This window comes from Pleurodeles waltl, chromosome 3_1, assembly GCF_031143425.1.
Source record: "Pleurodeles waltl isolate 20211129_DDA chromosome 3_1, aPleWal1.hap1.20221129, whole genome shotgun sequence".
Classification (NCBI taxonomy): domain Eukaryota; kingdom Metazoa; phylum Chordata; class Amphibia; order Caudata; family Salamandridae; genus Pleurodeles; species Pleurodeles waltl.
In genome coordinates this window covers 24,529,051-24,552,250 of record NC_090440.1, presented here as the reverse complement: position 1 = coordinate 24,552,250, position 23,200 = coordinate 24,529,051, and the positions used below count along the sequence as shown (strand labels likewise).

Here is a 23,200-nt window from a genome sequence, read left to right as displayed (position 1 = left end):
AAAGGTAAGTAAATTACCCAACCCCAGAGCCCAGAAAAGCAGGAGTAAAGTACTGCACGTTTCCTTAGGACACACTACACCTTGTTTTTTGGGTTTTGCAGCAGCCCACCAACTCTGCAAAGAACAACTGCTGGAATATTGGACCTGAAGACCTGCAAAGGAAGGGGACCAAGTCCAGAAGTCGAAAGAGGTTCCAGGAAGGACAGAAGCCCCTGCCAACCCAGAAGAAGGTGCAACAGAAGAGTCCTGGTTAGTCAAAGACTGCAGAAATGCACCCTAGGAAGATTCCAGCGGGTTCCTGCATGATCCAAAAGATGTCCCATGGCGTGAACGTGAAGATCGTTGCAGACAAGATTTTGTGTTGGAAGTCACCAACAAGCCTTGGCTATGACAAAAGTGCATTTTTTGTCAAAATGGCACTGGGTGGACCCAGGAGGGACCTGGGGGGCTCAACTCTGTGTGAGGAGGAAGAGGGAGCTCTCAGCACTTTAGAGAGCCCTCAGGATGCCAGCCAGCACCCCCAGAAGCCGCAGGATTCAGGTTCAAAGGAGGTGCAAAACGCAATTGATGCAGCACAACAAAAGAAGGTCCCACGCAGCCTGAGAACAACTCAGTGAGTTGAACGTCACAGGGTGGAGTGCTGGGGACCTTGTCCAGGCTGTGCACAAAGGAATTTTGCAAAGAGTGCACAGAGGCCTCAGGAGGTGAAGAAGACAAGGTACACAGAGGTACCATCGTTCTCGGGGAAGGCAAGGTCTTACCTCCTCCAAATTGCGTCAGCAGGACCTCAAGACAGTCTATGTCGATGATGTCCACCCACTGTGTCCTTAGGAGCACGCTTGTCATTGTGAGAGGAGCCCCAGGGTACTGGTTGTCATCTTGGAAGGTGCCTGCTTGGAGTAGGGGAGTGACTTTGTCACTCCATGGGAGATTTCTTCGGTCCTTCTGGTGCAGGATGAAGACAGGGAGTCCCCAGAGTGTGCACACCATGGAAACTGTTGCAGTTGCTGACTTGGAGCTGAGGTTGCTGAAGAAAAGTGTCTCTTGTAGACACTTTGTTGCAGTTGCAGTGTTTCTTGGAGCAGGCTGCGGTTGATCCGAGGTCAGAAGAGTCTGAAGTTGTTGCAGAGGATTCCTGAAGGAAACTTGCAAGCAGAATCTGAAGAGAATCCAGAGGAGAGACCCTAAATAGCCCTGAGAGGGGGATTGGCTACCTTATCAGCTAAGGACCTATCAGGAGGGGTCTCTGATGTCACCTGCTGGCACTGGCCACTCTGAGGCCTCCAGAGTGCCCCCACACCTTGCAAAGCAAGATGGCTGAAGTCTGGGACACACTGGAGGAGCTCTGGGTACCACCCCTGGGGTGGTGATGGACAGGGGAGTTGTCACTCCCCTTTCCTTTGTCCAGTTTCCCACCACAGCAGGGGAGAAGGGGTCCTTGAACCAATGTAGTCTGATTTATGCAAGGAGGGCACCATCTGTGCCCTTCAAAGCATTTCCAGAGGCTGGGGGAGGCTCCCCCTCCCCAGCTTGTAACACCTATTTCCAAAGGGAGAGGGTGTAACACCCTGCTCTCAGAGGAAATGCTTTCTTCTGACTTCCTGGGACTGGGCTGCCCAGACCCCAGGAGGGTAGAACACTGTCTGTGAGGTCGTGGCAGCTGTAGCTGCACTGCGAGCCTCAGAGAGCTGGTTTGGCAGTACTCTGGGTCCATGGTGGAGCCCCCAGGATGCATGGAATTGGCTCCCCAATACCAGATTTAGAATCGGAGGACAATTCCATGATCTTAGACATGTTACATGGCCATATTCAGAGTTACCATTGTGAAGCTACATATGGGTATTGACCTATATGTAGTGCATGCGTGCAATGACGTCCCCGCATTCACAAAGTCCGGGGAAATGGCCCTGAACTATGTGGGGGCACCTCTGCTAGTGCAAGGGTGCCCTCACACTTAGTAACTTTGCACCTAACCTTCAGCAATTGAAGGTTAGACATATAGGTGACTTATAAGGTACTTAAGTGCAGTGAAAATGGCCGTGAAATAGTGTGTGCACTATTTCATGCAGGCTGCAATGGCAGTCCTGTGTAAGCATTTGTCTGAGCTCCCTATGGATGGCAAAAGAAATGATGCAGCTCATATGGATCTCCTGGAACCCCAATGCCCTGGGTACCTAGGTACCATATACTAGGGACTTATAAGGGGTGTCCAGTGTGCCAATTGAAATTGGTAAATAAAGTCACTGGCCTACAGTGACAAATTTTAAAAGTAGAGAGAGCATAAGCACTGAGGTTCTGATTAGCAGAGCCTCAGTGACACAGTTAGGCACTACACAGGCATACACATTAGGCCAAAAACTATGAGCACTGGGGTCCTGGCTAGCAGGATCCCAGTGAGACAGGAAAAACACACTGGCATATAGGATTTTTATCTATGAGCACTGGGGTCCTGGCTAGCAGGATCCCAGTGACAAACTAAAAACACACTCACACACAGGCCACAAGTGGGGGTAACCATGCTAGAAAGAAGCTACTTTCCTACACACCCTCCGTGCTCTCTCCACTGAAAAGAACTTAGAGATCTTATCCCCTAGTACCTGCTCAGTCAACGTTGTTTCAAGGAATAAATCCACACTCCTGCCTTCTGTGCCTTCGGAAAGACCCACCACTCTTATATTCCTACGTGAGCATCCTTCTGCATCGTCTGCTCTAGCCCGCATGAGCACCACTTCTTTCTGGACTGTTTCAATCTGCTGTTGATGTTCCATCATGGAGGGGTGAACCGTCACCAGTTCTATCTCGTGTACTGTTCCCTGTATTTCAGTTTTTTGTGGTCCGCTCGTAGAAAGCCCACATCAATCATGAGAGAGTTCAGCTTGGGTTCGAGGGAGGACTGCAGGCTACTAACAGTGAGAAAGGCGCTCCACTACCGTCTGCTGTGTCAGACGTCCAGGTTCCTCTGCAGCACATATGGGGTCCTTCTCCAGCCTTACCCATCTTCACTTTGACCATGTAAGTTCGGGACTGTGCACGCTATGCCTTCGGGATAGAAAGGAAGCGGAGTGGATCGCCTGGATAGTGAGAGGACTGTCCGAATAGCACACAGAGGCGGTATCACTCACTGGTGGATGTTGAAATAATTTGTTAGAGTTTGCACAGGCTGCCACATCAAGTAGAACTATTGATGCCGGTAGCATCTTGGTTAGCCGTCCCCCAGTGCAGGGTGTGGGTAAGCCACGGTGGGGTAAGCTACGGTTCTGCAGCTGTGAAAGCTGTCACAGCTCGCTAGATGTCAGAGGGGGGCCAGGAGAAGCATACTCATGGTCTGCGCTCAACACACTACATTCCATGCCTCTAGTCACCTGTGTGCGAGGGGATAGAGTTGGATAAATGTGGTGGCGGGTTGGAACTTGTAATTAGGTGACCATCCCATCCGCCATCTTGGACACGCCCTCCTGGTATTTAACTCTTAATTAAACGTCCTTGTCAACTCAGTATTAGAGCATGGTCACAAAATGTTTCTGAATGCTTTTAAATGGGAGAAAATTAAAATGAAAAGTTACCTTAAAGATTAAGTTAACTCCTCATTTTATTTTTTTCAAATTTCAAAGTGTTGCATTTACAAACAGTAGGCCTCTTGCTCCCAGTGGCCTGGAGACACTGTGCCATATTTATAACTGAAAAATACAATCATTTGTTTAAATGGAGGAAATGTAAAGTGAAGAAGAATATTTCTATGAAACAGTATGTCTTAAAGTTGTTTGACACTTTGAACTAACCGAAGTATGTCTTAATGTTTTATGGAGTATGTTTTCTTACTTTAAATTCCTCCCAAATAAACAAAGGGTTGTATTTTTCAGATACAAATATGACACCGTGACTACAGGCCAATTGGAGCAAGATGCCTGCTGTTTGTAAATATGACACTTGAAAATGGGAGAAAATAACTGTTGAGTTTTATGGAATCCAAATAAACATAAAGTTAACTCTTCAGTTTAATTTTTCTCCCATTTCAAAGTGTTACTATTACACCCAGCAAGCATCTTGTTCCCACATGTTCATACATCCCCAAACACCACACCCTCACTGACACATTTCAGCCTTATTGTGGTGCCCTGAGCCAAAGTATTTTGTTCATACCATAGTATCTGGTTCTATGGACATTAGACTTAGAGTAAATGAAGCTGAGTGTGTTCAGTAGCTCACAATGATTTTCATTTTTTTTTTACGTTTTGCAGTTTTATATAGCGTGAGCTTGACCCGAAGGTATTGTTGAGCTTTACATGAGCACCAGTTACGTTAGACAAGGTCACATTCATATTTTGGTAGGCACTGACCAGAAGTAGCTCTCTCTACAGAAAAGGTTGGAGACCCTATACTAAAGTCTATAGTTTGGAAGCACTATATTTTATCTTAAGCCTTTTTTGAGCAATGTTATATCAGCCTATCACATACTGTGGGCAATCCAAGTTTAAAATAATGATGTATATATTCACAGTGCTGTGAGAGATTAAAACCTCTTAGCACTAAAAGTACGTCACTCTTGTCCAGTGCACCTACCAGGATTCAGTTCTGTGGCTCTCTGATCACAGACCTCTTAAGTATATTAACTGAGGTTTCATTAATGCACGACAGTGCATTTCTCCTTTATTGTCTTTAGTTGCATGTATTTTTGTTTATGCTGTGCCCTATTTTATTTGTAGTTACCTGGAGGTAAAATAACATTACAGTTAATTAATATTTTGCTTTTTTAGCCACGCCTTTGACCCTGCCCCCAAGTTCACTCACACCGCCCCAATCCAGACAACACAACAGTTCCCAAATATTGTATTGTATTATAATAGTATTTATATAGTGCTTACTGCCACTGACGATCTGTTAAAGCGCTTTTCGGCAAGTAACACGCTACTCCAGAACCCAAAAGGAATTAGTGGTGGATTAGTATAGGAAAATATGAGTACAATATTAGTAATATTATGAGTTAAGTTGAGACATGGATTTGTGAGTTTGTTAGTTGGATTGACTGGAGTGATGGAGGGGTAGAGGAGGGAAGAATCCAGAAGTGTTAATTGGGAGTTTATAGTAACAGGATGAGGTTTGGGACGAGTAAAGATATTTGTAAAGCACTTCGATCCCTTATTCAAATGTAATTGTGGCACTGTGCTCAAATGGTTTGCCTCCTTCCTCTCTGATAGATCCCAAATGATCAAAATAGCGAACAGTCTTTCAGCTCCTTTAGCGGTCAGTCAAGGTGTTCCTCAAGGCTCCATACTTGCACCCACACTGTTCAACCTCTATTTAGAACCGTTGGGAAATCTCCTGAGTAAATCCGGGATCCACTATCATCTATATGCGGATGACACTCAGATCTACCTTAAGGTGGCCTCCACTCACAATCTCTCCTTCCTTAGCTCTACTCTCGACTCCATCCAAAACTGGATGTTAACTCATCAACTGATCCTGAATCCCTCCAAAACAGAATTCCTCCTCCTTTCCTCCTCCCTTTCTCATCCCCCAGTGCAAACATGGATGGATCAGATCAATCTAATGAACAATAAGCCCATCATTGTCGAGAGCGCAAAATCCCTTGGTGTCATTCTCGACAAAAAACTCAATCTACTCTCCCACATCGACTCCATTGCAAAGTCTGCTCGACACCAACTGCGCCTTCTTTGGGGGATTCGTCGCTTCTTCCCGGAGCACGACCTTAAAACCCTGGTCCAATCGCTGGTTCTCTCCAGATTGGACTACTGCAACTCTCTTCTTACTGGCCTTCCCAAATCCCACCTTTCCCCCCTGAAGTCTATTCTCCATTCAGCAGCTCGTTTCATATATGGGGCCAAAAGAAGCGACCACATCACACCCATTTTATCCACCCTCCGTTGGCTTCCCATAGAGGCAAGATCTATCTACAAAACTGCATGTATCACCCACAAAGCCTTGCACTCCTCCTCCCCTCGCTACCTGGTGAATAAACTGAAACTCTCTGGGGGCTCCAGACCATCACGTAATGCAGAAAGGTTATTACTTGAACCACCCATTTTCAAGAAGGAAAGATCGATGGCCCAATCCTTTTCAGGCAACGCGGTGAGAATCTGGAACTCACTTCCGCCTCAGCTTCGGACCACCACCTCTTCCCAGGCCTTCAAAACCGACCTCAAAGCTCTCCTCCTTCAAAGACACTTCCAAAGTTAATTCAAGCCGTCTGTTTTCAGAAGTAAGTCCTTCCATTATAGGATATTCTGTTCTCCATGCCTATAGAAGTGCCTTCCCAGGGTGTTTTTGTGTTTTGAGTGTCTGCCATTTAGTGCAGTATTTTACCTCTACCTGTATCTTGTACTCGTTTGTAACATGCACACGGCACCTTTCCTTTTCAACGTATCATTTGCTACCTCTTATATCTTGTTTGCTTTTGATACATGCACAACGGCCACCACTGCCTCATGTAACGTAACTATTGTTTTCGTGTTTTGAGTGTCTACCATTTATTGCAATTTTTTTACCTCTACTCGTACTTTATTTGCTCTTGTAACCTGTACACGTCACTTTTTCCTTTCCTAACGTATCGTTTGCTACCTCGTGTATTTTTTTGCTCCTGATACGTGCACAATTATCACTATTGCCTCATGTAATGTAGCGTTTGTTTTTTGTAACAGGCTCACTTGTAATTCTTCTCCTCTTGTATCTTTACTTTGCTTATTGTGAAGCGCTCTGACACCTTCGGGTAAAGTCCGCGCTATATAAAAACGCATTAAATAAAATCTTCCCAGGCTCTTGGGGCTTTGTCTTTTAAAGCTGATTCCATGGCTACAATTCTTGATGTCCGCGCGCCCCGTTCAAGCATTGCATACATATTTCCGTGTTTGATGGTGGTATTAGGTGACCTCGGTGCAGCGAGAGGCGCGTGCTCCTTCCCAGCACGTGCACTTTTATACACGGGTCAGTTGTCCTTCTTTCATTCTCACGGCCATCTCTCCCTCGCACGGAGCGTGCTCGTAACCATAGCGACCCACTTTGACGTCTAATACCATAAGCATGGTTAGCCTCCTCAAAGAGCATAACAACACAAGCAAGAAACGTGACAGCGGAGGCAGGACTCGGGGCGTCCAATGAACGTTCACGGTTCTAACAGCCTATGGCGCTCCTGAACGCGAGCAGCTTTAGCCAATGAGAGTAGCAGGTGGTTGACAGATGGGAGGGGCGCCCCAGTGGGGGCGCGGTCAGGTACCTGTCCGATGAGGGCTGACGGAGAGTGCTGTGACCGAATGTCAGCGAGCGCGAGGACAGAGAAGCGGTGATCCAGCTGCGCGAGGACAGTCGTTTGAACGGCGCGAGGACAGTCAGTTGAACGGCGCGAGGACAGAGAAGCGGTGACCCAGCTGCGCGAGGACAGTCAGTTGAACGGCGCGAGGACAGAGAAGCGGTGACCCAGCTGCGCGAGGACAGTCAGTTGAACGGCGCGAGGACAGGGAAGCGGGGATCCAGGTGCGCGAGGACAGTCGTTTGAACGGCGCGAGGACAGTCAGTTGAACGGCGCGAGGACAGAGAAGCGGTGACCCAGCTGCGCGAGGACAGTCAGTTGAACGGCGCGAGGACAGGGAAGCGGGGATCCAGGTGCGCGAGGACAGTCATTTGAACGGCGCGAGGACAGTCACTTGAACGGCGCGAGGACAGTCACTTGAACGGCGCGAGGACAGGGAAGCGGGGATCCAGGTGCGCGAGGACAGTCGTTTGAACGGCGCGAGGACAGTCACTTGAACGGCGCGAGGACAGTCACTTGAACGGCGCGAGGACAGGGAAGCAGGGATCCAGGTGCGCGAGGACAGAGAAGCGGTGATCCAGCTGCGCGAGGACAGTCGTTTGAACGGCGCGAGGACAGTCAGTTGAACGGCGCGAGGACAGAGAAGCGGTGACCCAGCTGCGCGAGGACAGTCAGTTGAACGGCGCGAGGAGCCTGTGGCGCAGCCCGACTCCCTGAGGAGACGGTGGGACGCCCCTTCTTCCCCTGACCCAACACCCCCTCTCCCAGCCGAATGCCCCCTCAGGGTACCTCCGCCGGCTCGGCCCTGCACTGGTTCCGGAAGGGGCTGCGGCTGCACGACAACCCGGCCCTGCAGGCGGCGCTCGGCGGGGCCGGTCCCGTCCGGTGCCTCTACATCCTGGACCCCTGGTTCGCGGCCTCGTCCGCCCTGGGCCTCAACCGCTGGAGGTGAGGGGGCAGGAGGGCGGCCCGGGGTGGGGCAGTGAGGTGTTGGGGGGGGAGGGTGGCACAGTGGGGTGAAGAGATTGAGTCCTGGTCAGTGCACTGCCGGATCTTCCATTCAGGGGCAGGACAGCCCCCCTGCAGGTGCCAGGATAACCCACACCCCGTCAGGGAACACCCGTATAGTCGCCCCCTCAAAGGACACCTCCCCTATCAAGGCGGTCGTTGAAGATCCATGGCAGGGACCCAAGGGCCTCTGCTGGGAGGGGAAGCAATGGCCAGTCTATGGGGCCTGTGGACATCGGTGGACAGCAGGTTGAAAACGCAGAGTAAGGCGCAGTAGTGGAGACATCATAGGGGACGGTTGGGGCTTGAAGCGCTCCTGGGGGGTCACAGTGGTGGGGAGCAGCGGGTGCAGATTAGGGGTGGATGAGGGGACGGGCTGGAGTGGGACAGTAGGGTGGGTCACTACGGGGAAAGCTTGTGGGCTAAACTAGAGGTGGGCGTGCGATGTACATTTGGTTGTTCAGAATAATGTCTGTAGTCGGTACGTAGACGGTGAAGGGGCGTGGACCTCCGTGTCTGCGTTTATCAGCACTGAAGACTCAGGGTCTTTATCATCCTCTTGTCAGGGTGTCCCGGCACTCCATGTTTCCAGGCCAACGCTTTCTACCTTCATGGTTCAATCGAGGTCAAGCAATGCTCACGTTCCCGTGTTTATTACTTTGCAAGTCTGCACTTCAGATCAGGGATGAGTGTTACTGGTGCATGGGTTATTTGGGGCCGCTGTCCATGTGTTGTTTCCGTTCTCCTATGTGTGCGGTGACGGGCCGGGAGTCAGCACAGACCAGGGCAGCCTCTGCTTCCTTTCAGCCGCTCCAGCCCCTGTCTGTGACTTCTCGCTATGTTCTGCTCACTCTGGGGGAGGGTGGGCAGAGCGGGCTCCGGCCCTGGGCCCCAGCCTTTCAGGGGCCCCTGATTGACCCAGTTCTGTGGAGTCTCTTGACCTGATGAACTTGAATACATCTTATCTTAAAGAGATTGTTTTAAATGAACTCTTCCTTTAATTTTTTTTTTTATGTTGGTGATGTGTGTGTCTTTTATAGACACATTGTAGAGAAATGTGTTTATGTTGCATGCGCCATAAATTAAAAAGTTTCTTTTATATCAAAACAGGACCTCCCATATGAGAAATTGGAGGGTGTCACAGAGATTATTTGCAGTAACATTGGTGGGATGCTTTGTTACAATATTGAAAACACACATCACTATCACTGAATGTTAGATGTAAAAATATTAGGAATTTGAACCAGCATGCGTGTTCACTGTCATTGACCTGGGCACAGAGGGCACGAAAGAGCTGAAACCGGATACCAAAATACGTTTGGTCAGGGCCCCTTAATTCCTTAAGATGCCCCTGGTGGAGGGAGGCATCACCTTAGCATGCTGCAGCCCACACGCAGCTCCTGCATCCCGTCCCTAGAGGTGATGCTCTCGGCACTCCTCCGCCCTTTGTATCTCAGGAACACAATGTCCCCGTCTGGAACGGGGCGTGCTAGACCTGATCTGACCCATGCGGGCAGCTCGCTGGTGGCATCGGAGTGTGCCAGGTGCCCTGAGTCACTGAGCGCCAGGCAGGGCGAGCCGTGCGATGCCTGAGGCAGGCGGAGGAGCCTCTGAGGAGGAAGCGCCCCGGATCCGCATTTAACCTGCTCGTCCAAGGAAGCATGCTTACCTAAAAATACAACCCCACGCCGGAGTATACCGTCAATGTGTTTGTGTTTCGAGTGTAACATCGGCCTATCTCTGTTTGATGACTAACAAAACCAGCGCGTCACCAATTAAATGAATGACAAGACAAATTGCTGTAGAAACGCCCCCGAAAAAGAACACTCGTGTACTGAGTTTTTTTTAAGATTATGGAAAAAGTAGTTCTGTATGGTGTAAGTAGAGATCACGACAGTGCCTGTACAAGTCAGAGGAAAGCAAGATCAAATGCTGTCAGAATTTCTCCCAGATTCATATCCGAAGATGTTTATCAACGATTGCATTAATAAATCCTGCATTAGAACATGGATGAGTTCTGCGTCTCTGCCAGCGCCACTGGCTCAGTACGCCCTGGAGTGTTTTAAAACGATTGTGTTGGGGTAACCAAGGAGAGTCCATCCCTATGTGCTGCCCGCCCCACTTCCTGTGGGAAGGAAATAAAAGTCGTGTTCGGTATGAGACAAAGGGGTGAGGGATGGGGAGGACCTTTTTTTTTTAAATTTCAATATGTAAATAAGATACTCACACTCTCTCTCTCTCCTTGGTACAGGTAAGTTTGATTAAACCCCTCTATATAAATACCCATATGTACATTGAAGTGCCAGTATTTACATAGTCTGCTCCATATATGCACCTATATGTACACTAATTTTCACATGGTCTGATATACAAATGTATCTTGGGGTGCAATATATTGTTTTCTGTTTATATAGACTTATTTACTTATAGTAGGAGACATAGTTCAAAGTACAGTGATATGTAGTAGTATGACAACGGCTTTTTTTCTTTACTGCGGAAAGTATAGTTTCTCATGTCTGAGTATACTGTTCTGGTAAAATCTTGAATTATCGGTATAGTGTCATGTTGGAAAAAGTAATCTGTTGACTAATTTTCTGAAGCTGAGATGGTTGCCAGTGGATCTTAAGTTTGTAGGTAGAGATTTCCATAGGTTGGGCGCTTGAACAGAGAAAGATGTTCCACTCATGTCTTTTTTTCTTGTATGTGGAAATTATGGGGCAGAGAGCCACTCATGAGCATAGGTTTCTTTTTTGTATGTATTTCTTGTTTTTTTCCTGATGAAGGGTGGTCCTTTTCCATGTATTGCATTGTGTGTGATAGAAAGCAGCTTGACAGGGATCTTCATACCACCGGTAACCAGAGTAGAGCTCCCAAAGCAGAGGAGATGTGTGCTTGTGGCTTTACATGGAGGACAGCACAGTTCTTAACTCTTTGTAATCTTCTCATAGTTGACAAAGTTAGCCATGATACAGAATATTAGGTTAGAGCAGTTTTGATGGGACAAGAGAGACAGCAGCTTGAACCTTGTGTAGGAATTCATCGCCATGCTGTCCTAGTCACCCGCCAGCCTCCCGAAACAGTTCTAGAGACAGAGTTTTTCATCCAGAACTCCTATGATAGATTGTCCCATCTCTCCTCTTCATGTCTATTGCCCTGGATTTAGAAATGCTAACAAAACTTACTGGTATCCTGTTTCACACTTCTTGACCTTAGAGCTCAGCTAGAACCCTGAAGTGCTTAAGTGGTGGTGACATTGTTTATCCACAAGCAGCTCTCTTTCCATCTATTTGTTCGTTTGCGTGCTACCAGTTACATTATTAAACGTAGAATACGGGGAAATGCCAAGTGTGGTTCCGTATATGTCATCCTAGAGAGCAAGTAAAACAAGCATTGTCAAAGCCAAAAGGTCTCACCATTATGACCTACTGGCTTTGCCAATTTCTTTTTAGCTATGCTGCACAGCAGTCCCGATGCTGTGCAGCGTGGCCAAAGTAAAAAAAAAGTATTAGACTTGGCCACTTTTATCATTTTGTAGACACTCGCACCATGCCTGTGAATGCCAACAAAATGAAAAGGTACTTTGTTTTTCTTTTTTATTGCTAGTCTGAGTTGGATCAGTAATTAAAAAGAAAAATAAACTGTGCAAAAGCGTTTTTTTGTGTTTTTTAAGTAATAAAAGTGAACCGGAGGTTGAGGAGAGAAACGGACAGAATGGAAAGGGGTGGGGGCAAGTGGAAGAAATGAGGTGTCTGTAGCAACCTCCAGGGGATGCAGAGGCAACCTAAGGGCGAGAGGGATGGGCACCAAAGAATCACGGAGTGAGCAGGGGGGACAGGTAAGTAACAGTGACGAGGAAGGAACACAGAGGACACGGGTGGGAGGAGACAATGGGGAGATGCACACAGGAGAGCACAACAGGGAGGAGGTGACAGAGAGCAACCCAGGGGAAAGAAGTACACGAGGGAGACGGCTCGAAAACACATGCACTCTCACGGAGTGCTCAACACCTAAGAAAAAAGTAGTGCTTGAAAAGCAAGCAACTGAAGCAGAGATGCCAGCCGGCCAGTCATAGCAATGTTAAAAAAGCAATGCTGCATGGGAGGGACAAACAGTGGCAAGGAAAATCAACTAATGGTAAGCAGTGGGTGAGCTTCGAGCCCCTCCATGTTCTTGGTAAGCCACAGTATGCCATGGAACAAACATCACATATGCCCCCTGCTAGGCGTGACCTAACTAATGTGCTGAACTAAAAGCATCACCAGAGGAGAACAAATTATGAGAAACTTTACAAATAGCCAGCTCAAACGGGGTTGCCCAGAGGTGTGGACAATCAAAGAGGATTCATTTATTGTGCTTATGGTGATAAGCTGATTTGAGAGTCTACACACCTAAGCCACATACACTTTAAAAGGCTGATATCAACAGACATCAAATAAAAATGTAAGTGAAGACCGGACTCTGCATTATGGTGACAAGAATAATGGAAGGAGTGGAGAGAAATGGACGAAATGCCACCAATTGCTTGGAATGACATAGAGGAGAAAGGCATGAACGTGTGAAGTGAAATCCAGGGAAATGAGTTGAAAGAATGAAAAAAAATGAAGACAGGTTTTATACTAGGAACAGGACATCTGAGAGACAGGTTTAGTGGTGGAAATGGAGTTTATTAAACAAGTAGTTAAAATGAAAAGTGGAAGCAGTACCAAAAATCACTCCATGTCGTGATACAACTTGACCTAGTTAAGGGCTTGAGTACCTTTTCTGGTGTTAATGTTGCAAGCCTTAATATGAAAGGGTTTAGATGTTTTTTTTGGTCTAACCTTTGTCTTCATTGGTTAGTATATCTCAATTTGCATTCAGTACAGCCTCTTTTTTTCCCTTCATTGTATTTGTATTCTTGTCACTAAAGTGAGCTTTTGAGAGTGTAAGACCACATAGTGTACGAGACAACTTTGTTACCATCGCACATAAAAGAGGGTCACCCCCAAATATCTCTGTCGTGCAAGTAATGTAATGACAGTCTTAGATTTTCTGCTGACTTTAAGCCACCCCCAGTACCAAGTAAACAAGGACATAACCCTGGAGCATCTCTCCCTGGACGCCATGTACCTGTCAGTTCCAGACACGAGGGATCACATCACAGACAGTGCCCTGGGGGCTCAACTGGCATTTGCACCCGTTTTCTGTGCCATTGGGGCACAGACGTTTGTGTGGTCCCTTCTGTAATTCCAATAGCGTCGGACTAATTTTAAGCGGGTGTTCCCTCACTTGAAATTCAAATTGTCTCACGCAAATGAGAGAAAAAGTTTGACACTGTGGCTATGTCATATTATGGATGAGAGCAAGGAGCCCAAAAGTCCTGTGGGATGTGTACTGACTGTGTGTCACAAAAAGGTGGCACACAGTCACTGCACCTCTGAGAGCAGCCCTCTGGTGGTGGTAACGGGAGGTCCCATGGCCCCCTCAAACATCCACATGTTTAACTTGTATAATCAACCTCTAGCACAGGTGTTGAGTGTCTTGGTACTCACGCTGGTGTCTTATGCAGATGACATTCACATTCAGCTTGTGCTCTCTTTCTCCGATAATTCTAGGTCTAGGTGGAGAGGTATGCTTGCTATGGCAGAGTGGATGGACACCAACTGTCTACATCTAAATGGTAACAAAACAGAAATCATGAGATTAAGAACAGATCCCCTTTTTTGGGACAGTCACTGGTGGCCCCCTTCTCTGGGGTCTCCTCCATTACCATGGACCAATGTAAAAAATCTTGGTGTATGGATGGACAGTAATTTTACTTTTGAAGCAAAGGGGAAAGTAAAGGCAGGTATATGTTTTGGGCTCTTAAACCCATTCTTGTTTTTTTCGACTCTGGCATCCATCAGATTTTTGTGCAGGCAGCATTTCTATTGCACCTGGACTACTGTAACATTTTCTACCTAGGTGCTAGTAAAGTAATAGTCCGTAGACATCAGCGTGTCCAAAATGCTGCAGCCAGGCTGCTGTTTTCTCTCCCAAAGTTTTGTTCAGCTTTTGGGCTGCTTTATAAACTGCACTGGCTTCAGGTGGAGAAGTAGGTGCAGTTTAAAGCACTGTGCACCTCTCATAAAATCTTATCCTCACAGGGGGCTCCTATTCTAGCGAGTATGCTGACCCTATACAAACCGCCGTGACCTCTGCCGTCAGCCAATCTTAAACTGGCCGCTGTTCCCTGGTTTGAGAGAGCACGAGCCGGTGGCCGCTCATTCCATGTAAAAGCTTCTTGTCTTTGGAATTCTTTTGCTATTAGGAATATCCAGAACCATATGTCTTTCAGGAAAGACTTGAAGACCTGGCTTTCTCCTCTTGAAAGATCTAAGGGTACTTTGCTTTGCCCTCTTGCAGCTCGTCTTGCATGTATGTTGTCTTGGGACTAGCACTGGGAAGTACTATTGTCTGGGCATCTATGCGCTTTACAAAACTAACATAACATGCAAACGGGTGTAGTCACTAACTGTACCCATCTGGAGGGGGCTGTCCCCCCTTTAAAGTGCCAGCAGGTGCTGCCTGCACAGTGAATGTCAGAGTGGCTGCTTCAAGCAGCTGCTCTGTCTTTCAGTAATGCACTACATTCAGGTCAGGCACAAGTTTGTGGCTGCCCTGGTGGTAGCATGTTGATGGTAACTGGGAACACTCACCTTGTTAAATATGCGCTGCAGTGCAGACCAAGAAAGTGCTCCTTTTGCTCCCTTAACATAATATGGGCCCAGGGGCCATATTAGGTACAGTGCCCTAGGTGTGTAAAGAGCTTTGGTGCCACCATCCTCACAGGGATGTGGAATTCCTATCGCCTGACACAGGGACATATTGTCTGAGGTCAAGGGCAACAAGTTTCCATGTTTATTTTGTCCTTGGGACAAGTAGGCCCAACCCCCTGCAGCACAAACCCTTTGGCTGCCAGTTTACAGAGAAGTGAACTGTTTGCAGTAGAGGTAATATGTGTGTCAATTTGTTAATGCTGTTGGAACTTGTATTTATGGTTCATTAATGAAAAGTCGTCATTATTCAAGTGAGCACTGTAAATAAACATTTTAAGGTCATACTGCACTACTGGCAGTGATTCCAGTAAAAGAAAAAGTGTACACATGTTTGAAAAGTTTAACAAAATGAGGCTAAGTATAATGCTCCCACAATGCTCTCTGATTAGATGCAAATATTTGCAGAAGCTTGTAAGAGTTATGATTCTTTGCTTTCAAAATAAAATGTTCAGAAAAAAATGCAAGTAGGACATTTTGAGTGCTAATTCCTTGAAGCGTAGTATTTCTAAAAAATATTCCTAATGGAAAAAATAAATGTAACCATTTTCAACAAGATTATGAGAAGCATGAAAATAAACAAGCACTGGCAAAGCCAACCGATCCAAAACATTTTGTGTGCCTTTTGGTTTCGTCAATGCGTTTCTTGTTTTGACATGGCTTTTGTAACACTTTATTGTTGTGGGAGCTGCCAGGCCCTCACCATTGTAACAAGCACTGGCAAAAGAAAAAAAGCGTTTTTGGTCTCAAAAAGCACACATTGCCACCAGTGGCATAACAAAGGCCCTGCAGCCTCCCTCAAAGGCCCCCCCTCAGCACAGCACCTGCCCTGAGTGAGACTGGAGGGGGGCCCTCCATGTTCTTTGCAGGGCCCCCCTCCAGATTCATTAAGCCACTGATTGCCACAGTTGTTCCTGGCACGGAACAAAACTACTTTGTGTGCCGATGTGCTCCTTGTGGAAGAGCGAATGCAATCACTCACAGTAAAGCCAGATGATAGATAGAGAAATAGAAGTTTAATAAAAACAAAATGTCTTTGTTAACGCCAGACCTAATGAGGGACCCTTTGCTTAAAGGAAGTCACAAAAGAACACCAATGGTAAATGTCTTTGAATTAGTTGCTTTCATGAATTCACAAGAACTTGAAGTAGACCAGGAAATCGGACTTCTAGAAAATATTTGTGAACTGTATCTTGGCGCCAGTAAATATCCATGTGCCGAGTTGCTCATGTGAAAATCTATTGAGAATTTACAAGTTCACTTCCCCTCCAACCACTTTTTTCCCCAACCCTGAAAGAACTTCTACTTCTGCCATTGTCAGGAGTAAGTTTCCAACCTTTCTCATTATGGGAAAAGATTAGAGAAGAGGTGGTGAAAATCCTAAAAACATGCAAGTTAGTTGGTTTGCACACTTAAAGGCATTCCTGTCCTGGACCTGTTGCTTACTGCTTCTTCCAGCCCCAGTATGTAGATCAGAGGAAAGGTGGCAAAATAAGAAAATTGCTAAAGCAGGACTCGAAATTGCAAGTATTCAAACACAACTATTTTAGTAGCCCTGGCATAATCAGAGAGGCTATTATCAGAGCTCCGAAATAAAGAGATTGCTGTCATAATTTGTCGCTGCACTAAATGGCACCAAAGGGGCAAGTAGATTTTTTTACCAGCCAAGTAGATTTAAGAAGCAACCTGTCCCATGGACAAGTACATATTTTATTAAATTCCACACCCCTCCAGGCACTGTAGTATTAATAAAGGGGCCTCAGACGCTTGAATGCTCCCTTCTGTAATTTGAGCGCTCTATCTTCAGGGGGCATGTCCTCATTAGCGCCTGTGCCCCATGCCTATGAGGTAAACACTTTGCCTCTCTGCCCGCACCTTATTACAGATGGCGCAGAGGCAAAGAAACTGCCAGGAGGCATGCTTACTGTGTAGCGGAAACAGTTGATGCATAGTTAGTGCACCCCTGAGGACGCCTCTGAAGGGGGTCCCAGTGCCTCCCCTCGATTTATCCTTTGGAGGCAGGTTCAGTCATGCACTGCACCCACCTGTAGGAGTATATCTGTCTCACTTCAAAGTGCAGGCTGGTTGTCTCCTGTGCTGTAAAGGCGGGCTGGCTGCTTCAATCAGATGGTCTGCCTTTCAGTATCAACTGCCCCCAGGGCAGTGGAAGTTCACAGCTGTCGTGTAGCTAGCGCAATATATGTGATAGAGTGTAGCCTTCCTGTTTGGTCCCGGTGCACCTAGTTAAGGGTGTGCCAAGGCCCAAAGAGGGGCAGTGCACCTGAACTGTAATACAGCACCAGGGGTTTGGAATATTTGCTACCTATTCTAGTTAATGCCTTCATAGTTTGGTTGGACATACCAGATGATTAGTGACACTGTATTCTGCAGTGTGAAAAATCGATGTTAATGTGTACCATACAGGCTCCTTTAACGCTGTGCCTAAAAGTGCCTTATTATTTACAGGGTTGAAGCTGAAATTTATGTGTGAAAGATTCATTGTACTATACCTCCACCTGGCTCTGTCATCTTCTTTTTGTCAGTTGTCTCTCTTCAGTCCTTAATCCTTAATTTTATTCACTACTGTTCCTTTGTGTAATAAGCTGTTTTTTCTTTTCTGATAACTTTTTTTGTCTGTTTGAAAGGTTTCTTCTCCAGTCCCTGGAAGACTTGGACAACAGCTTAAGAAAGCTTGATTCACGCCTATTTGTTGTGCGTGGTCAGCCAGCAGATGTCTTTCCCAGACTTTTTAAGGTAAGAAGTATTCTCTTCCTGCTTCGTCTTCTTTTTTAGTCAGCAACTCATGCTTTCACTTGTGATTGGCACCTGTGATTGGCTTAGCTCGTTTTTGGCCTGGGTATTGCAGAGCAATAATTTCTAGGGTGATGTGACCTTGCATAACTGATGTCCAATTCCTATTCATTTGATGGTGCAGCCATTTGGTTAGTTGGTCACCAGTTGCCAGGTAGCTGTATGTCCTGCTTCATGTCTTACCTGGAAAGGTGTACGCTGGTAGTCAGAGGAGCCAATCTAAGGAGGCAGGGTGGCAAACAGCCTGGCATACCACCACACATTTCTCCCAGATGCATTCTAAGACATGCACTTTAATTTACTTGAAATTATTGCAGTGGCTCCTCCCACGGGCCTGACACGCCCCTGCCATTGCACTTGCACTTTGGGGCTGATACCTAACTTGAAAAGATTGTGAGCAGCATTTCCAAACACCACTAAACCGTTATGTCACTTTATGTTGGTGAAGGACAACAGTCTAGAGACACTTGTCCAGAGCTGCACAGCACAGATATCGCCAACAGTGACAAACGCTGCAGTACTTGTGGGGAAAGCCTTTGTGGTTTCCATGTTGAAACAATGTCAAATTTGTTTGGTGCCTTTAGTTTTGTTTTCTAAAACACAAAGCTCCACATTAAACCACTTGTAAGATTTGTTGCAAGCCTTTCTTACTATGATAAGAGCTACTGTGCGTGGGATGGATGAGTTTCTCGTGATAGAAGAGATATTTTGGAAAAGGTTCCCTGTCTCTTGGCAGGTTACAGAAAGCGGCTTGCAGGGTTGGTGCTAAACCTTCTGGTGTGACTTTTTCCAGCATTCAATCTTAACTGGATGTTATGGTTCCAACTGCGCTGAAAATATTGAATTCGAGCATATGGATGTCTGGCAATAGCACTGAGTACTTGACACAGATGAGATCATTTCCTCTAGTGTAATAATAAGTGCAGAGTATACTCAGCTCTGTTAATCGCTGAATGTACGAGTTAAGCAAGCAAGTTGGATTGAACAATTTCTTTATAATCAGCACAGAATGAATTAGAGGTGTTGCCAAGGGGCAGGTTAAAATCGTCTGCATAAGTACTAGTCGCGGTTGGCGACTGGGCAAAGTGGCGGGGGGAATAAAAAAAAAAAATTAAACTTACCTGAAGCTCACCGCCGCACTCCAGACACAGGTTCCTAGCCTGCCCTGGGGCCAATCATGACGCTGCTCAGAACATTATTATGATTAGCTGGAGCGCCCCGGGTTGGGCGCTCCAATGCAGACAAGGAGCCTGGGTCTGCTGTCTCCAACCCGGCAACAGAGTGCCGGGTTGGATAACGCCCTGTGCGCATGTGTGTTTGGCCTGCCCGAGATGGCCGGCCAAACATACGTGTGCACTGAGGGGAGCGCTCTGTGCACTCACTTCCCCTCCATGGCGGTCATCCCCCAAAAGCACTGCCCCTTTAAAAATAAAACAATAATAAACATTGCTTAATATTGTTTTATTTTTAAAGGTTTGCAGCTACTGCTGCTGGCGGAGGCGACACTCCTCCGCCATATCGGAGAAGCCCCCCCTGATAAATACTGCTAAAATCTGACATGGTAAAGCTAAAATCGTCAGAATATGATATGAGTAGGTACCTTCAGACAGTTCTCCGTTCTCCTGGAGAATGGAAGTGGATCCTTGTCATTGCATATATAGATATATTATTGTATTCTTTCAAAAACATTCTAGTAGATTATCATATTATTTATTGAGCTCAGTGATTTTCCTATATTTGTTTCCTGTCTGATGCTTTCTATGAAACACTTTCATATTTTCTTCTTTTCAGCTCCGTTTATTAGCAGTGAAATATTTATATCCATTTTGGGTAGAAATAATTGAATCTATGTTGTTCTAATTTTTGTTGACTATATATATATATATATATATATATATATCAGACCAAGTGACAGATGTGCAAAATTTAGGGACTATCGCTATTAAGGAAATTGCAATTATTAATGTACAAAATAAGTTTTTATAAAATAGCAATTCCTAATGGGTTCGCAAATTGACCTACCGCATGAAAATTAATGAGGTAGGTCGCAATTTGTGATCCACTAGAAATCCTAGCCATCACAGGGATGCTGCCCTGCTGAGGTCATTAAAGGAAAACGGGATGTGTTAAAAAAAAAATGTAACTTTGACGTTTTCTTTTTTAAGAGCAGGCAGTGGTCCATGGGATGACCGCCTGCTTATAAAAAAAATTTTTTTTACATTCTCAAAGGTGAAGAGGTTAATCATTCGTTGCCCTGTGGTCAGCTTCCCAGGGTCATATATGTTTTTTTTAATTAATTTTTTCCTTTGATGGACCGTGAGCAAATTGCTGCTGGCACTTCCGCATTAAAACTTAAAGCACTTTTGCATTTTTTTAAACATTTTTTTATTTAACAATCCATGTGAGATTGGTAAATAAAAAAATGCTGCTCTCATCAGGTGCATGTGTTATGACGCATGTGCGTGCATAACTCATGATGCATCTGTGTGCATGCAAAATGTTATATCTGCAACAGGGTGCTTTTTTCGGTTTTGCCTGCACATCACTTGTGCTGTGCTTGGGAAGCCCTTTTTTTTTTTTTTTTTAAATCTTAAAAAGGCCATCCCGCCCACGAGCCACAGATTACTTACCATTTGTAGGCTTCACCAGTCACTCTCCTTTTTAGGTGGAGAATTCAAGACCTCTTGTATATACTTAAGTATATACTTCTTTTGTGGGCTTCAAGCCATTTAATTTGTTTGTCTCAGTGTCCTTTAAAAATCCTTGCATGCTAGTGGTTAGTCCCTCCTCTTTGTCCCTCCTTCCTTCCTCTCAGGGAGCAGGGACCAAGTACTGTATGAGTGCGCTTAGCTTTGTTATCTGTTTTTTGGCTATTTTTTTTTGTTTTCGTGCTTGTCTTACTGTATGCAGTGTTCAGTTTAGGCACTCGTTGCTGTGCGCATTTTGACACAGCATTCCTCCCTCCCATCTCCTCCCATGCCCCCCAACCCCCCAGTGTGCGTGCTGCTCCCGCCCTGTCCCTCACCCCTTCCGACACGTTTTTTGATTTATTTAACGGTCCATTGGTGCTAAAGTACGGCGGAAGGTATGCCTCCTCGTACTTCTTCTGTGTGTAGTTTTGATTCTCCCGGCAACACTTTATGTCACCATTGGGGGACTTCCTGGAAGTAGTGTGCTGGGCTGTGCATGGTTCCAATGCATAATTCTCGAATAACACATGTTGTCTGAATTGCTGCCAGCCAACAGGGTCAGATGACCGCCCTCTGCAGCTTTGCTTGGAAAAATGCTTAAGCCTCTAATTTCTAGCCTTTCAGTCTGAAACACGCTTTTGATTGCACTCGTTTTCTACAGATTTGCAAGGAGAGAAGCCCAGCTGGTAAGGGAGGTGAAAGGACCTGTTCATGTTTTCTATTTTGCTAACATATGAGCCTCATTATTTACTAGGGCAGAGCTTGACATTGCCAGACTCGTGATATCGAAGCATGCCGTACAATGTATGAACGCTCTTGTTAACTGGACTTGGTGTTACTGGGTGGATGAGTGGTGGGCAGGAAAGATCATGTTTTTTAGCATTGCACATCATGTTGGCCGTGTCGGGTTTCCTTTCAATTACCTAACTGTACCGGATTAGCACAATACAATGTTATTTGGCGCATGGACAGCCTAATTAGAAAGTTCAGCTACACTGAACTCGCAAGATGCAGCAGGAAATGTTATAGTGTGTGCAGTTCAAGGCAGAGAGACTCAACCAAGACTCTCTCAATTGTTTACTTAAGACTTGAACGCTGATTTCCTCAGCACCATTCTGATTTGTTTTTCATGGTCATTTACAAAGTGACAATTTGAATATTGCAGGCATTAACAAAATATGTTTGCCTTTTTAATCAAAGGTGTTTTCCTTGATTGACGAGTTTGTGCATGTGAGTGTCTTTGGGGAATGTATGGGGGAAAAGACTGACTGTTGCCTCAGATTCTCACCAGTAAGCGAGCAAGTGTTGCATGCACCAAGGTGGATGCCATAAACTCTGCCTCTTCATCTTCGGGGTGTAGTTTTAGCATTCCTGCCCCGTACTACCATCATTGTGAATGAGTGTGGCCAGGAAGGAGCCAAGGGAAGCGACAGTCGGGGAACAGTTTTTATTCTTCCCTTGTCGTTGTTGCTTGATCAAACTTGCCCCTCCTGCGCTGTTGCTTGCTCCATCATTATTCTTACTTGGTTTATCTGTTACTTGTCTGTACGTATGTATGAACAGGAGATTCATGACCTGCTTTCAGTCACTTATTTTCCACAGGTAGTCTGCAAAGCGCAAGCAGTCCCTTTCGGCTCTTCACCCTAGATGCTGTTCGCAGCGCGAGACAGGCAGGAAAATAAATGTATACGAAATCAGATTTCATGCAGTGCTGAAAAATTAAACGAGAGCAAATAAGTGCCAACAACACTGACTGATAAAGCTAATTGGTCTGTTGCTTGCCTTCCCGTTGTGCTCCTTGGTGTTACTGTTTGTATAGGCCAAGTCCACATGGCAGATTTAGGTATTTCATTGACTGACATCAGTGCACTGTAAATGACGATAGCAGCAGTTGTTATATGCACTGTCAATTAACGACCCGAAAAGATAAAAGGCTGATGTGGCATTAACTGCACTAGAGCTCATGGTCTAGACAGAAGTCAGTGTGTACATATTCAGGGCCAAGGGCTCAGCTTTCTTACCAGGAACACATATCCACACATTTCTCACACATAACTGCACTTCTGGACACTTTTTACACTAAAACTCTAATTTATCTTTCATTTATATCCTCAATGAATGAAAAGCAGCTAGTTTTCAGTGTGCCTGCCGAACCCCACAGCTGTTTATTTTGCAACCAAATCTGCACAAAAAAACACTGTACTCTAAGAATGTAATTTAGAAATGCAGTAATCTCCGTGCGTGATCGTTGGGTGATATTTTGCATTACACAGGGCCAACTCAGCCATTCATAATTCTAAGGACAATAAAAGGATTGCCGCTGACTTGAATAACACCACTGTCCCTTATTGGGGTGCTCTTATAGCCCGTGTGTTAAATGGAAAATTAAAGAAAGTTGCTAATTCTAATTTTCATTTTTAACCTTCTTTTTAATGGTGCTAGTTTAATTACATAAATACTAAACTTTTACATCTGAGAATAGAGTACATGTGTCAATTTTCCTTTCTTGGGGAGAGGGTGGCAACTAAATTCCTCACACTGCAAATACTAGAGAATAATTTCCAAGCATTTCTTTATATTGCTCAGTGGCTCCACAGAAGTGCCATAATGCTGCTCTGCAATTAAGTGGCATTAGA

At 45.7% G+C, this 23,200-nt stretch overlaps 1 protein-coding gene across 3 annotated transcripts in view; it reads left to right on the top strand.

The window, feature by feature from the left end:
• Positions 1–7,218: 7,218 nt before the first annotated feature.
• Positions 7,219–23,200, top strand: part of CRY2 (cryptochrome circadian regulator 2) — a 377,643-nt gene continuing 361,661 nt past the window's right edge. The window contains exons 1-2 of one of the 3 annotated variants that reach the window (XM_069221752.1): positions 7,219–8,209; positions 17,709–17,817. In XM_069221752.1, the coding sequence (XP_069077853.1) occupies positions 8,034–8,209; positions 17,709–17,817 (285 nt within the window). In that variant the 5' untranslated portion in view covers positions 7,219–8,033. Of the gene's footprint in view, positions 8,210–17,708; positions 17,818–21,193; positions 21,251–23,200 lie in introns of those variants that run through there. The other 2 variants (XM_069221753.1, XM_069221754.1) reach the window with 2 other exon arrangements.